Source organism: Gymnoscopelus braueri, assembly GCF_963280865.1.
Source record: "Gymnoscopelus braueri genome assembly, chromosome: 4".
In the NCBI taxonomy this organism is placed as follows: Eukaryota; Metazoa; Chordata; class Actinopteri; order Myctophiformes; family Myctophidae; genus Gymnoscopelus; species Gymnoscopelus braueri.
The window spans coordinates 58,961,174-58,977,162 of record NC_137605.1 but is presented as its reverse complement, the minus strand read 5'-3'; the positions used below and the strand labels follow the sequence as shown (position 1 = coordinate 58,977,162).

At 42.2% G+C, this 15,989-nt stretch overlaps 1 protein-coding gene across 1 annotated transcript in view; it reads left to right on the top strand.

Annotated features, from left to right (window-relative positions):
• thbs3a (thrombospondin 3a) overlaps positions 1–15,989 on the top strand; it is a 115,463-nt gene that overhangs the window by 36,768 nt on the left and 62,706 nt on the right. The window contains exons 9-15 of the mRNA XM_080427260.1: positions 955–1,095; positions 1,969–2,043; positions 2,816–2,968; positions 4,225–4,335; positions 8,943–9,050; positions 13,612–13,771; positions 14,802–14,920. Coding sequence (XP_080283386.1) covers positions 955–1,095; positions 1,969–2,043; positions 2,816–2,968; positions 4,225–4,335; positions 8,943–9,050; positions 13,612–13,771; positions 14,802–14,920 — 867 coding nt within the window. The remainder of the gene's footprint in view (positions 1–954; positions 1,096–1,968; positions 2,044–2,815; positions 2,969–4,224; positions 4,336–8,942; positions 9,051–13,611; positions 13,772–14,801; positions 14,921–15,989) is intronic.

Here is a 15,989-nt window from a genome sequence, read left to right as displayed (position 1 = left end):
TTAGTCAAATTGGTAAGACCTGTGAAGGAAGTAAGGAAGAGGCCCAATTTCTTTCCAATATGGCTGCTGTGCATAGAGCCTACTGTTTTTGTACTTTCAATGTTTTATTTTTTTTTCCTTTTGGCACTTTAAGTGAGTCGTATTTTGTGTTTTGTCATTCATTTATTTTAAAATATGGGCAATTTCTTTATTTACGGTTCTTGGTAGCCTTACCTAATTTACGGAACAATTATATCAATTGATATGTGTAAATAATATATAATAGCTACGTAAGACGCACTCCCGCAAACATTTACATTTGGTGTCAGCTTAGCAAACACACAGCACCTTATTATCAGTGGTGGAAAAAGTACTCACATGTTTTACTTATGTAAAAGTATCAATACTGCAATATAGAAATACTCTGTTACAAGTAAAAGTCCGGAATTCAAAATGTACTTGAGTAACAAAAGGTATTGGCATGAAAATGTACTTAAAGTACCAAAAGTAAAAGTACTCATTATGCAGAATGTCCCATTTCAAGTTTTCAAATGTAAAAACATCTTTTGAAAATAGCAGATCTACATGCTCACAATGCGTCGCGATGCGACGCATTGTGAGCTTGTAGATCGGCTATTTTCAAATGGCTGAAATGTGTATAGGGCTGAAGTGGTTAATGTTTGCTTGTAATAATAATCCAAATCTACAAAGTAACTAGTAACTAAAGATTTCAAATGTAGTGGAGTAAAAGTACAAAATTTGCCTCTGAGATGTAGTGGAGTACAAGTAAAAGTATTGGAAATTGGAAATACCCAAGTAAAGTACAAATACCTCAAAATTAAAATGTACTTAGTTACTTTCCACAACTGCTTACTTATAACTCAGTTTGAACTTACAGTAAACACAGCTGGTGCAATCAGTCAGTGATTGATTGTGTTGTGATCATGTTCTGATGTGTGTTGTGGTGCTCCACAGTGCATGGAGGCCCAGCCGTGTTACTCCCCCTCAGCATGTGTCAACACAGCTACAGGTTTCTCCTGTGAGCCGTGTCCCCCCGGTCTGTGGGGGCCGCCGCTCATAGGGGTGGGGATAGAGTACGCCAAGAAATACAAGCAGGTGCAGCACACCCACACGCACGCACGCACGCACGCACGCACGCACGCACGCACGCACGCACGCACGCACGCACGCACGCACGCACGCACGCACGCACGCACACACACACACACACACACACACACACACACACACACACACACACACACACACTCACGAGGACCGTTACTACAGTACATCAGCATGAAAAAAGACAATATCAGATCCTGGATCACGTGAGCCACAGCATCCCAATTCTTGAAGGAACATTATTTGTATACAACTGTTTGGTAGCTACTATATATGTCTATGAATTGAATACTAAGAACCCCAATGGAAACAAGACGGCAAGGACTTTTTTGGACGGATTGCAAAGAAGTTTAGGGATAATGGGTAAGGCACCGGCGAAAATAGGGCCAGTGAAAAAAGCGGACAAGTACAGTTGCAATACAGGTCTGTTTTACTAAGTACAGATCGACGGTTTAAGTGACAGGTGCAGAATGTCATGGATCAACAACGTTCAGCTCTGACAGACTCAATGAAAAATACGTCAATTCATTCTACACAGCAGTTCAATCAATCTCTGCTTCATCACTGATGTACACATAAACAAATCCATACTCACATTGTGAAAAGTGTGTGGTAAATGTAACAATTCATTTTTCTGTCTTTGTCTGTCTGTCTGTCTGTCTGTCTGTCTGTCTGTCTGTATGTCTGTCTATCTGACTGTCTGTCTCTGTATGTCTCGTTCTCTCACTCTCTCGCTCTCTCTCTCTCGCTATCTCTCTCTCTCTCTCTCTCTCTCTCTCTCTCTCTCTCTCTCTCTCTCTCTCTCTCTCTCTCTCTCTCTCTCTCTCTCTCTCTCTCTCTCATCCATTGTATCTCTCTCTGTAGGAGTGTTCGGACATTGATGAATGCGTGGAAGTCGCAGATGCTTGTGTTCCCAACTCTGTCTGTACCAACTCTATAGTGAGTACACAACACTGTCTGTACAACACTGTAATAAATACATAATAACTCTGGAGTTTAGTTCCACTATGCTGCTATAGCAAACACACACCTACAGAGGAAGCCCTGGTCACCATGCTTACCAACACAGACCGTTGACGGGCCCCATCAAAATGTATAAGTGCAGTAGCCCCCTCTACTGGACAAATTAGCCTTCATTCTACCCAGTGGGGGAAAAAGTACTCAAATGTTTTACTGAAGTAAAAGTATCAATACTGCACTGCAGAAGTACTCTGTTACAAGTAAAAGTCCAGAATACAAAAATTACTTGAGTAAAAGTACAAAAGTATTGGTATCAAAATGCACTTAAAGTACCAAAAGTAAAAGTACTAAAATGTTTGAAAATAGCAGATCTTGTAGATAGCCTATAGGTATGAGATAGGGTGGTAAATGAATGTTTTATAATGTAATCATTTATATTTGCAAAGTAACTAGTAACTAAAGTTTTCAAATAATTGTAGTGGAGTAAAAGTACAATATTTGCCACTGATATTTAGTTGAGTAGAAGTAAAAGTATAGACAATTGGAAATACTCCAGTAAAGTAAAAGTAACTCAAAATTGTACTTAAGTACAGTACTTGAGTACATGTACTTAGTTACTTTACACCACTGATTCTACCCCTAAAGTTAACTCTCTCTCTCTCTCTCTCTCTCTCTCTCTCTCTCTCTCTCTCTCTCTCTCTCTCTCTCTCTCTCTCTCTCTCTCTCTCTCTCTCTCTCTCTGTGTGTTCAGGGGTCATACAGATGTGGGGGGTGTAAGGCTGGTTTCCTAGGCAACCAGACATCGGGTTGTGTCCCCAAGAAGTCATGTGCCTCGCTCCCCTTTAACCCCTGTGATGCCAAGGCCCACTGCGCCATCGAGAGGAACGGAGACGTGTCCTGCAGGGTGAGTTCTATGGCTTTAACCACCCAAATTACTGATCCACAAGCTCACAATGTGTTTAGATGCAACTTGCATCGCAACATACTGTGAGCTTGTAGATTAGCCATTTCCACCGTGGGACACAATCGTACGACAACGTATAAAATATGCCTTAAGTGGTTAAAATAATACATCAGATGCAATGCAGAATGACGGCCCTGTGCCTGCTCATTTACACTGCTGAAAACGCCAAAGTGAAGGACTTGTCTTTTGTCACATGGGTTTCTTTCACACCAGGGTTAGGGTAATACTATAAATCCCTCTAATAATATATTATTATGATGGTATGATCCCTGGTCGTTTCTACATTCATGTTTCAGGCTGATGCTGATTAAAGGACCATACCTGAAGTCATTGTTTAGTCACAGCTTTGTCCATATCAAACATAAACACATACCATCTTTCCATTGTAGGCTTTAGTGTTAAGACATTGTGTTTATTTACATTTTCTCCATAGTCAATGCACTGTATCTGAATAATTGAGCTAATGGTGGCTAAACGTCATTGCACAGTTAAGGAGTAAAGGATATTTGAATGGTGTTTGTAAATCAATCTTAATTCTCCAGGGACTATTTTCAGGTAGACAACTATGATAAAAAAGGTTTATACATACATACGTACGTACGTACGTACGTACATACATACATACATACATACATACATACATACATACATACATACATACATACATACATACATACATACATACATACATACATACTTACATTCTGTATACATATATGTGTTTGTGTGTGTGAATGGAATCCAATGGTTTCCTCAAAAAATCGAACAAACCATGGTACAGCATGCTTTGTAAACCAGCGGTCAGAAAGGTCAAGTACACTGTGAGTTGTTGTCAACATGGGCTAAACATGTTAATGTACTTCACAGATCAGTAGACGGATACAAATGTATTGTCCGTTAACCAGGCGATAAATAGATATCTTGTTATCAAAAATATCTCCTTTAAAGCATAAAATACACTTCTTATGAGACATGACTCTCTGTACATGATGAATTGAAATTCACGCTCTGTGTGTGTGTGTGTGTGTGTGTGTGTGTGTGTGTGTGTGTGTGTGTCTGTGTGTGTGTGTGTGTGTGTGTGTGTGTGTGTGTGTGTGTGTGTGTGTGTGCGTGCGCGCGCGTGCGTGCGTGCGTGCGTGCGTGCGTGCGTGCGTGCGTGCGTGCGTGCGTGGCGTGGCGTGCGTGTGTCACCCCAGTGTAACGTGGGCTGGGCAGGTAATGGACACACCTGTGGAGTGGACACTGACCTGGACGGATACCCTGACCGCTCTCTGCCCTGCATGGACAATGATAAACACTGCAAACAGGTCTGCAAACCCAACTTTTCTACACACACACACACACACACACACACACACACACACACACACACACACACACACACACACACACACACACACACACACACACACACATACTTTATCTGTTCCAAATGATGATTCTGGTTTGCAACAGGTCATACAATGTGTGTGCGTGTGTGAGGTGACATGGTGTCAGACCAAGGGGCAAACCCTGTTCGCTGGAATTGAACCTCACTTCCGGGTTCTCGTTCAGCCTGCTGTTCCTATTAATGGCCCAGCAGATGTCGCTATTTCACCTTCGGTGGTGGCAATACATTAGAATCTCAATAGATTTTAATTTAATTTAATTTAATTTAATTTAATTTAATTTAATTTAATTTAATTTAATTTAATTTAATTTAATTTAATTTAATTTATTTTTTTCATAAACACTTTATGTTTTCAATCGCTAGTTTAAAGTATTTTTTTAATTATCATCATGATATATGTGTTTAGTAAATTATGGTCCCATTATTTTTTTAATTAATCATAAAGTAGGGTATGTTGCCAGGATTTCTACTGGTTCTACCAAGTGAAGACCCGCCCTCGCTGCGGTTGCAGCCAATAGCATTATAGTACAGCGGATAAAAGCAATATTTTGGGAGAATCGTTCACTTGGTGATACAAGCGTGAAACTTGGTACAGATCATCTTTAGAGGTCATTTATCGATTTTTTTAATCGAGCCACTTGAAAATCAAAGATGGCGGCCATTTTTCAAGATGGCCGACATCTTAGTGGGCAGTTAAGTGATATGATGGTTTATTTGGTGATACAAGCATGAAAATTGGCATGAGCAGTCTCTGTGGGTCACTTGACAATAGGCCACCCACAGCTACTTGAAATTTCAAGATGGCGGCCATTTTTCAAGATGGCCAACACTTTAGTGGAGCAATTAAGTTATATAATGGTTTATCTGGTGATACAAGCATGAACATTGGCATGAGCAGTCTCTGTGGGTCACTTGACAATAGGCCACCCACAGCTACTTGAAATTTCAAGATGGCGGCCATTTTTCAAGATGGCCAACACTTTAGTGGAGCAATTAAGTTATATAATGGTTTATTTGGTGATACAAACATTAAATTTGGCATGAGCAGTCTCTAAGGGTTGCTTGACAAGAAAACACTCCCAGCCACTTTACATTTCTATTTTCAAGATGGCCGCCCCCTGGATCCTCAAAAGATACATTTTCTCATAGAAATGTATGTTTTTTTTTCATTAAGGACGATTATACGATTATTATTATTATGCTAAAGAACAACTTTTAACACATCACAATATAGTTGTGTTGATTTGTTGATCATAGATAGATTAGATAAGAGTGAATATCTGCACTACCAGGGCACACTGGTGATATATCACTGCTGTTAAACTCAGAGTGGGGTTCAATGTCAGCTAATTGAAAGTTGGTATCCCAAATGCTGTCTAATTTACCCCAAAACAGTTAGATAGCCGCACCTGAATTGACAGGTTGTGCCAGCACGGGAGAGCCGAGCCAAGGTTAATGGGGTTTTAGTTAACCGGATGGTGTACAGATCGCTCAGGATTTAAATGGCATTGGATGAACGATCGAACTAAGTGTAGGGTTAAGGCACGAACTTAGTTGTATCCCATACATCAAAGTGCTTGGTAAAAGGTGGTAAAAGGATAAACCCTCGGCCTCTGCCTATGCTGCAGACATGGCAGAAGCCATCATAACAGTTGTGAAAACTAACTGGGACAGATGTTTAATTTGTCAGCAGGTCACCAAGGAAAAACTCATTCAGCCGAGTTTATTCAACAGAGAGCACGATCGTACTGGTTATGATACCATTGCAAGAAATGTTCCATTATTTCATAAGATCAATGCTCTGCCTATCTTACTTAGTCCAACCCGACTAGATGAAGGTGATGGCATAGAAAGCACATCGACAAGAAACAGAGCAAAATATAATTCAAGCTGTAAACTTAGGTTTAACAACACAGAGCTGGAAAGGGCCCAAAAGAGAGCATCTACATCTGCTGAAGACACTGAAGATACCAAAGATATCCATGTCAAGAGGCCAAGAAGATCTAATGTATGACCGGTCCAGCGATGTCACAACTGTGAACGAGGCCAGGCTTGATCTCTTTGCCAGAAAGCAAAGACAATATGACTTGATCCCACCAACTCAAGCAGCACTCAAAGAGCATGCCAAACATGCTTCTTATGAGGCTGGATACGTGTGGGGACAGGCATTGAAGCGACATCCACAAATGCCGAGCCCATCTGACTGGGGATGGGTGGAACAGGACGAGAAGTGGAAAGTCTTCTGGACTCCACTTCCACCTATTGCGGAGAGTTGTTGGGAGTTGACCAAATGTGGGTGCTCCAAGGCATGTACTGGAAGGTGTAACTGCTTCAGATATGGACTCAGTTTCACATGCCTATGTAGTTGCCCCTGCTAGAACCTATTTGCATGTTTATTTTATTTTTATTATTCCCTGTTGTCCTCTGTGTTTTCAAGTGGAGGCCTATGGCTCGGCTTCCCCTCGTCACATCGACGCATCATGTTTTACTTTTTATCTAGTCTATTACTGTGTAATTTTCAGTTGTTACTTTGTAACATTGCTTCCACTGCCTTCCACTGCCATATCTAACAGTGAAGCACATTTTCAGTTTAGTTCCTTAGTATCGTTTGTCATGGTTCCGTGGCTATTGCCATTCAGTATTAGCCATTACTCATAATTTTGGAGCACTGTCCGTTCAGCACCACAACTGTGCTTATCAGCACCACAACTGTGCTAATTTATTCATCTTATTTTTTGTTTCCCCACCCCTTAGTATTTATTTGACACATGTAATGGCTGTTAGTTTAAAAAAACCAATATATATATATATATATATATATATATATATATATATATATATATATATATATATATATATCCTCCCTTGTGACTGTTACCTTGTCGTGGTAAGGGAGCTTGTTTAGGCCTACCTCAGTGAACCCTGAGAGCTATGCCGGTGGGAGGCAACTCCTGACAGGTCTTACCAAACTGGACAGGTCGTGGGCGAGGAGTCAGACAAAACACAGTCAAACAACCTCTCTTGACAGAGCTTTTTGAGGAACCCAATACATTTCTATGAGAAAAGGTATCATTTAAAGATTGACATCTTGAAATTTCAAGTGGCTGTGGGCGGTTTCTTGTCAAATGACCTTTTGAGACGGCTCATGGCAATTTTCATGCTTGTATCACCAACTAAATGATTTCTTAAGCTTAACTAGTCCACTAAGGTGGTGGCCATCTTGAAAAATGGCCGCCATCTTGACATTTCAAGTAGCTGTGGGTGGCTTATTGTCAAGTGACCCACAGAGACTGCTCATGCCAATTTTCATGCTTGTATCACCAAATGAACCATTATATAACTTAAATGCTCCACTAAAGTGTTGGCCATCTTGAAAAATGGCCGCCATCTTGAAATTTCAAGTAGCTGTGGGTGGCCTATTGTCAAGTGACCCACAGAGACTGCTCATGCCAATTTTCATGCTTGTATCACCAAATAAACCATCATATCACTTAAAGGAGAATTCCGGACAAATTAAGTGTTATCTTTCATGTCTCGTTACTCACCTAGCGACGTAAAAAGTGGCGTTCTTTTTTTCCATATATTCCCCTGTCGTCATTTTTTAAACACCCTCCGTTGTTATAATGGGAGCGCGTGGGTTATGTGAAGTTCGTCTATTATAACCGACGCAATGTTATTTTTTTCTCTACTACGATTCATTGTAGAGTCTCATGATAGTCAAACATGCGCTGAAAATTCCTGCGAGCCTGCCGTTAATGGCGAACGATTTAACACTGGTTGCTTGTTTCCAGAATCTGGCAACACGAGTTGCCAGGTTCTGGAAAGAAACAAGCATCCAGTGTTAAATCGTTCGCCATTAACGGCAGGCTCGCAGGAATTTTCAGCGCATGTTTGACTATCATGAGACTCTACAATGAATCGTAGTAGAGAAAAAAATAACATTGCGTCGGTTATAATAGACGAACTTCACATAACCCACGCGCTCCCATTATAACAACGGAGGGTGTTTAAAAAATGACGACAGGGGAATATATGGAAAAAAAGAACGCCACTTTTTACGTCGCTAGGTGAGTAACGAGACATGAAAGATAACACTTAATTTGTCCGGAATTCTCCTTTAACTGCCCACTAAGGTATCGGCCATCTTGAAAAATGGCCGCCATCTTGGATTTTTGAGTGGCTCGATTAAAAAAGTCAAAGAGTTGACCTAAAGGAATGTTCATGCCAATTTTCACGCTTGTATCACAAAGTGAACGATTGTTCCTACTATCCGCTCTACTATTAATGTCCGTTAGCATTTCGGACCGGATATAGAACAATGGCGGATTTGAAATCGCTGAAAAATAGGCTTTATTTACTGTCTGTAAAAACCAATGGCGTGACGCTGTCCATATTTCTTACGGTCAATGTGTCAGACTGGTGAATCTGGTTTGCAGCGGGGTCGACATGGTTTGTGTGTGTGGTGACATGGTGGTGACATGGTGGTGACATGGTGGTGCATTGGTGTCCTCTCTCCTCCATTAGGACAACTGTGTTTACACGCCCAACTCTGGCCAGGAGGATGCAGACAACGATGGCATAGGAGACCAGTGTGATGAAGACGCAGACGGAGATGGAATAAAAAATGTGGAGGTGGGTGTGTGAATCTGTGTAAAGGTAGCTACATGCTACGATTTATTTACAGTCCGACGTCCGACCTTTCTTCTTATGACCCATTCGGAAAACAAGTTCTTAAGACACCGTTCATGCTCCATACTGCCAAACGAACTGAGGTGATACCCCTCCCCCGCTCAGTAATCTGATGGAATTAATCACAGCTGTGTAGCTTGCTCTGTCTGGATATTTTAATACCTGGACATCGGACATTTAGCCATTTGTCATGGTATAGGCCTAGATATCAATCATCAATATTTATCACCCCCCCCCCCCCCCCCCGACAAACACTTGGAATGTAGGAGTTGACGCATTCAATTTAGTTTGACTCGGTTCCACGGATAAATATTGTGAAAATGGCCAATCTACAAGCTCACAACGCCTCACGTTGTGGCGCATTTTGAGCTTGTAGATTGGCTATTTTTTTTTAATAGTATAGTTTGTTGATTACTTTTGATGCAGTAATGGTCTTTTTTCTTTTTGTTCTTCCTTTTTTTATCTGGGGGTCCCGACCCACAGATGTTTATTTCTTGACAGTTTGTATTTATGCATGGCCACTAGAGGGGGACATAGATCTTTGTAAAAAGTCCTCTGCCAACTTGTGTTCCTACTGCTTTCACTGCTGACAGAATAGCCTGGTCTGAATGAAATAAAAAATAAATACCACGACCAGCCAGCCGATCACACTGTCTTTAGTGACCGAACAAACGTTGGACAGTAAAGACATCTAGGGGTACTGGGGTAGCCCTCTTTACATGTGCACATTTTAAAGTGAGGCAACTCTACCCGCGATCACATCCTGGGTTTAGGCACCCTGCTTCAACTATTATTTTTGTATACAACATGGAACCTAGCACCCCTACTCAGCAAAAAATTGCTGATCTACAAGCTCATAACGTGTCGCAACATAACGTGTTGTCGGCCAATTACAGACCCCCAGGGAACTGGGGTCCGCGTCAATATGCCGACGGCCCATTGTTCCGACGGGTCGATGTTCCGACGACCGGTGTCCGGTGGTCTGACGGGCCGATGTTCCGACGACCGGACCGGGGTCCAGTGGTCCAACGGGCCAGTGTTCCGACGGCCGGGGTCCACTGTTCCGACGGGGGTGCAGCAATAAGTCAGACGACCCAAGGGTGTTATTGGTGCGCGGGTTGACCCGTAGCCCGCAGGTGGACGGGTCATGATTTCAAATGCAATTAACGTGGGGGCGGGCGAAGCAGGGCAACACATGGAAAAAAGGAAGAAAGAAAAAGCATCTCTCCCCTCTCTCTCTCTCTCTCTCTCTCTCTCTCTCTCTCTCTCTCTCTCTATATATATATATATATATATATATATATATATATATATAATCTTTTTAAAATAGCAGATTGTGAGCTTGTAGATCTGCTATTTTCAAATGGTCAAAATGTATAGGGGTGAAGTGGTTAATATAGGTATGTTTTGTAATAATAATCAAAACCTACAAAGTAACTATAACTAAAGTTTCCAAATAATTGAAGTGGAGTAAAAGTATAATATTTGCCTCTGAGATGTATAGTGGGGTACAGAAAATTGGAAATACTCCAGTAAAGTAAAAATACCTCAAAATTTTACTTAAGTACAGTACTTGAGTACATGTACTTAGTTACTTCACGTCAACTTTATTTATTTGAATGTCCCTTGTGTTGTAGGCCACTCACTGTAGCCTATCTATCTGCGTTTTCGTAGAAGAATATGAATTGTCTATCCTCAGCTAAACCGAATGGTGCTAAATATATGGTTCGCTCCCGTCTCTCTCCCTCTCTCTCTTTCCCCCCTTCTCTCCCTCTCTCTCTCCCCCCTCCTCTCTCTGTCTCTCTGTCTCTCTGTCTCTCTCTCTCTCTGCAAAATTCATGAATAGCATAGAAGGGAAGTTTTTAGAGGTAGAGGCTTCTAAATTTCAAATAATAATAACTTCATCTATTCCTGTGTGTGTGTGTGTGTGTGTGTGTGTGTGTGTGTGTGTGTGTGTGTGTGTGTGTGTGTGTGTGTGTGTGTGTGTGTGTGTGTGTGTGTGTGCGTGCATGTTTTTTTCATGTTCATCGGATAAACACATCAAAACACTTAACATAAACATATCGCTGACAATGGCGAACGAAAATGTACAAATAGTAACAAAATTACTTATTATTATTAACCTGTGATATCCAGTCATTTGGGGATAAACAAGACATTGAAGGGGTAAATTTAGGTCTGATAAAGATGTACAGTGCATGTTCAAATCATACTTAACAATCATTACATTATTACATTATTAAATGCAGAAACGCATTGACCTTGTATTGTGAATTTGTACTTCCATGTACTGTTGTTCTGATGTCTTACTAAATAAAGTACATCAATCAAAAACACGGGAGCGCATTTCTGACCTGCAGCAGGTCAAGAACGCTCATTTGTTAAATTCTGGATGAAAATGCTGTTCTCTGATGTGCTTTGGTTATGTTGATCTACGACCAAAAGCAGAGGTTTCTGTCACTGACTGTAATACAGTGTTGTAGACCAGTGGTCCGGGGACCACCAGTGGTCCTTGGGGGGGTACCAGGGGGTCCCCAGCAAAATTAGTTAACATAGCGTCACAATCATTTTTAACCACTTAGCTTTGGCTATTCAAAAATAGCAGATCTACAAGCTCATAGCACGGCACCGAGTGCCGCGCTATGAGCTTGTAGATCTGCTATTTTTTTTTAATCTTGAAAATGTGAGCATATATCATTTTTAAAGCAAACATTTTTAACTCAAATCTTTGCTTCTAGGGGTCCCTGGCACAACACATTTTCAGTTGGGGGTCCGCGGCCAAATGTATATCAATTTAGGCATCCTGGCATGAAAAAGGTTGAAAACCACTGTTGTAGACTATTAGCTACTGTATGTGTACAGTCGTGAGATTCAATCATTTATTCTGTGCGTAAAGGCTTGGCAAGCGCCAATCTTTCATTGTGCAGCACCAAATGTGCAAGAGTGGCATCTCCGCATCTGGCGATTGTGCAGAATCGATTCAGTGTGTTTTTTTCCGACAGCCAGTTGCGCTCCTGAGCTGCGCCTCGCCATGCAACACACACGCACGCACGCACGCACGCACGCACGCACGCACGCACGCACGCACGCACGCACGCACGCACGCACACACACACACACACACACACACACACACACACACACACACACACACACACACACACACACACACACAGGAATAGACGAAGTTATTATTTTTTGAAATTTAGAAGCCTCTACCTCTAAAAACTTCCCTTCTATGCTATTCATGAACAGTTCGTTGTATTTTTGCAAAGAGAGAGAGAGAGAGAGAGAGAGAGAGAGAGAGAGAGAGAGAGAGAGACAGAGAGACAGAGAGACAGAGAGAAGGAGAGGGAGAGGGAGAGAGGAAAACGCAGATAGATAGGCTACAGTGAGTGGCCTACAACACAAGGGACATTCAAATAAATAAAGTTGACGTGCAGTCGGGCTATCTTTAGAGGCAGCTGTGCATAATTGACAGTGGCGTAAAGTAACTAAGTACATGTACTCAAGTACTGTACTTAAGTAAAATTTTGAGGTATTTTTTACTTTACTGGAGTATTTCCAAATTTCTGTACCCCACTATACATCTCAGAGGCAAATATTATACTTTTACTCCACTTCAATTATTTGGAAACTTTAGTTATAGTTACTTTGTAGGTTTTGATTATTATTACAAAACATACCTATATTAACCACTTCAGCCCTATACATTTTGACCATTTGAAAATAGCAGATCTACAAGCTCACAATCTGCTATTTTAAAAAGATTATATATATATATATATATAGAGAGAGAGAGAGAGAGAGAGAGAGAGAGAGAGAGAGAGAGATGCTTTTTCTTTCTTCCTTTTTTCCATGTGTTGACCTGCTTCGCCCGCACCCACGTTAATTGCGTTTGAAATCATGACCCGTCCACCCACGGGCTACGGGTCCACCCGCGCACCAATAACCCCCTTGGGTCGTCTGACTTATTGCTGCACCCCCGTCGGAGCAGTGGACCCCGGCCATCGGAACACCGGCCCGTCGGACCACTGCACCCCGGTCCGGTCGTCGGAACATCGGCCCGTCGGACCACCGGACCCCGGACGTCGGAACATTGACCCGTCGGAACAATTGGCCGGCGGAATTATGGGTGGACCCCAGGGGACTGCGGTCAATGAAGTATAGGGTTTTAGCGGTTTTAATCACCCCAGGTACAGACAAAGTATCTTCAAACTAGGTTAAACATGTTAAAGTCCACATGAAACAGCATTTTGAGATGATCAAACCTCCCTATCGTGATATATTTCTGAGTGAAACACGACAGGCATAACATTAGGAGGACATTTATTTGAACGTTGAAAAGTGGAGGTGTTATAACAAATGATATATTGGTTGAAATGTGTCTGTTGAAGCATATCCTTTTTTTTTGTGCCTTTTCTTTACAGGAAGAAAACATTGGAAACCATTGACCTTTTTGGCATATTATTGTAAAATGTTTCCCTCTGTGTGTCCCTGTCAGGATAACTGCAGACTGGTGTTCAACAAAGACCAACAGAACTCAGACACAGACTCGTTTGGAGATGCATGTGACAACTGTCCCAGTGTCCCCAACAGTGACCAGAGAGACACAGACGCCAATGGACAGGGAGACGCCTGTGACCTCGACATAGACGGAGACGGTATAGAGATATAGAAAGGGAGGGAGGGTTACAGAGACACAGACTAGCAACCTTCTTCACATGCAGTATTCATTTTGACAGCACATTTTTATTTGGTTTTAGTCATAGTCTTAATTCTAGTCGTATTTTATCCATCGGAAATGTTAGTTTTAGTTGACTAAATATTACAGTTGATTTAGTCAGTACATTTTTATTTTGGCAGACCTCGATAGTGTCATAATGCCCGATTTATACTTAGCTGTGTGCTGAAAATAGCCGATCTACAATCTCACAACGCGTCACAGACACGTGCAGCCAAGCATAAATGACATGTCTTAGTTCTACTGGATCTCTTCTCCACTAGTCCCTCCCTAACATTTTAGTCTAGTTTGTATTTGTTGATGAAATTGTCAATATATTTAGTCATAGTTTTAGTCATCACAGCTTAGTTTTTGTTTAGTTTTCGCCAGTTGATGTTTCATATCCATATGAGTACAATCGCCTGGCTGATCTGTTTATTTTTGGAACAGTTCTTATATGACGCGATCTAAGATCCCCCTATGGGAATTCCAATAGACCCTGGATAGATATGATATTATATATATAGATAATGGTTGCAAATGAAACCCATTATGTCAGGTCTCGCTAGGGCACGCAGCACTAGCCAACACACAAGAGGGGGTTGGGGTGCGCTGAAACCAGCGCACCCCGAAACAGGTTGAGAATTGAATGCATGAAACAATCACCTGTGCATCCAGTCTCAATGTTGGTAAAGACATAATTGGTCTATACAAAAATAACACTGTGACCCAGGGGGATAGCGCCCTCTAGCGGCAGTGGTGTCAGACTTTGGTGCTATATTACAATATTAATAGAAATAGAACATTTGTACAGTACATACACAATAATTCCATAGGAATCACACACTATAAATAAGCATACGCCTCTTATAAATCCTTTTTGTATGGGTCCCCTGTACTCCTCTGTCTCTGTCTGTCCCTCAGCTATCCCTAATGTCCTCTGTCTGTCTGTCTGTCTGTCTGTCCCTCAGGTATCCCTAATTTCCTGGACAACTGTCCCAAGGTGCCCAACCCCATGCAGACAGATAGAGATGGAGACGGGGTGGGAGACGCCTGTGACAGCTGTCCTGAGCTTAGTAATCCCACGCAGGTAAGAAACACATTAGCGCGAATGCACACACACACACACACACACACACACACACACACACACACTGGATACGTGTACAGAGGTATGTGAGATACAGTGGAAAGTTTAAAGGGACTATGACATGGCCCGAAAATATCATGAATGATACTGTACGTCATGTGGTCTCTCTGAAAAAAGTTTGAAATCAGGGCGGGACGTATCACAGATTGATTGACATTTGCAGTGGCTCTGCTGCTGCTCTGAGCTGGTCTCTCCTCTCGCACTCGCATCAAACAGACCAGGAAAAATGAGGAAGTGACCTCTACATAATTTGTCTTTTATTTGTAAATATGTGTATATAAACTGATGGAGAGTGCGCGTAGAGTGCAGGCAGCACAGGGTGAAAGGCAGTATGGGGAGGCCTGGAGGGTCATCAATGATATGACTGGGCGGAAGAGGACAAAGGAGGGACAGGTCGAGGGACACAGCCCTGAGGAGAGGGTGACGACCTGGTTCAACCACTTCCAAAGGCTACTGGGCACAACAGCGGAAGGAGCTGAGGAAAATATACCAGCATTCCTCCAGAACCTGCACATCAATGATGGTCCCTTCACAGTGAGCTTGTCAGGGCGAAAGCCACAGTGAGGCAGGGCAAAAGTGCTGGGCCGGATGGCATACCCCCAGAGGTCTTAAAGAACTGTGATCTCGATGATCTCATCCTAGAGTTTTGCAACCTTGCTCTACTGCACAACAAGCAGCCTGAAATATGGTCTCTCTCCAACATCATCCCGGTGCCTAAAGCTCGAGACCTCTCAAAGCCAGACAACTACAGAGGCATCAGCCTGACATGTATCACCGCAAAGGTTTACAACTGAATGATACTAAACAGGATTCGGCAGGCCATCGACCCTCACCTGAGGGAGAACCAAAATGGCTTTCGGAGGGGAGAAGTACCGTAGCCCAGATCTTGGCCCTCAGGAGATTGATAGAGGAGGTGAAGAAGGATAACCTGACTGCCGTATTATGCTTCATAGACTTTAAAAAGGCATTTGATTCCATCCACAGAGGCAAGATGGTGAAGATCCTGGAG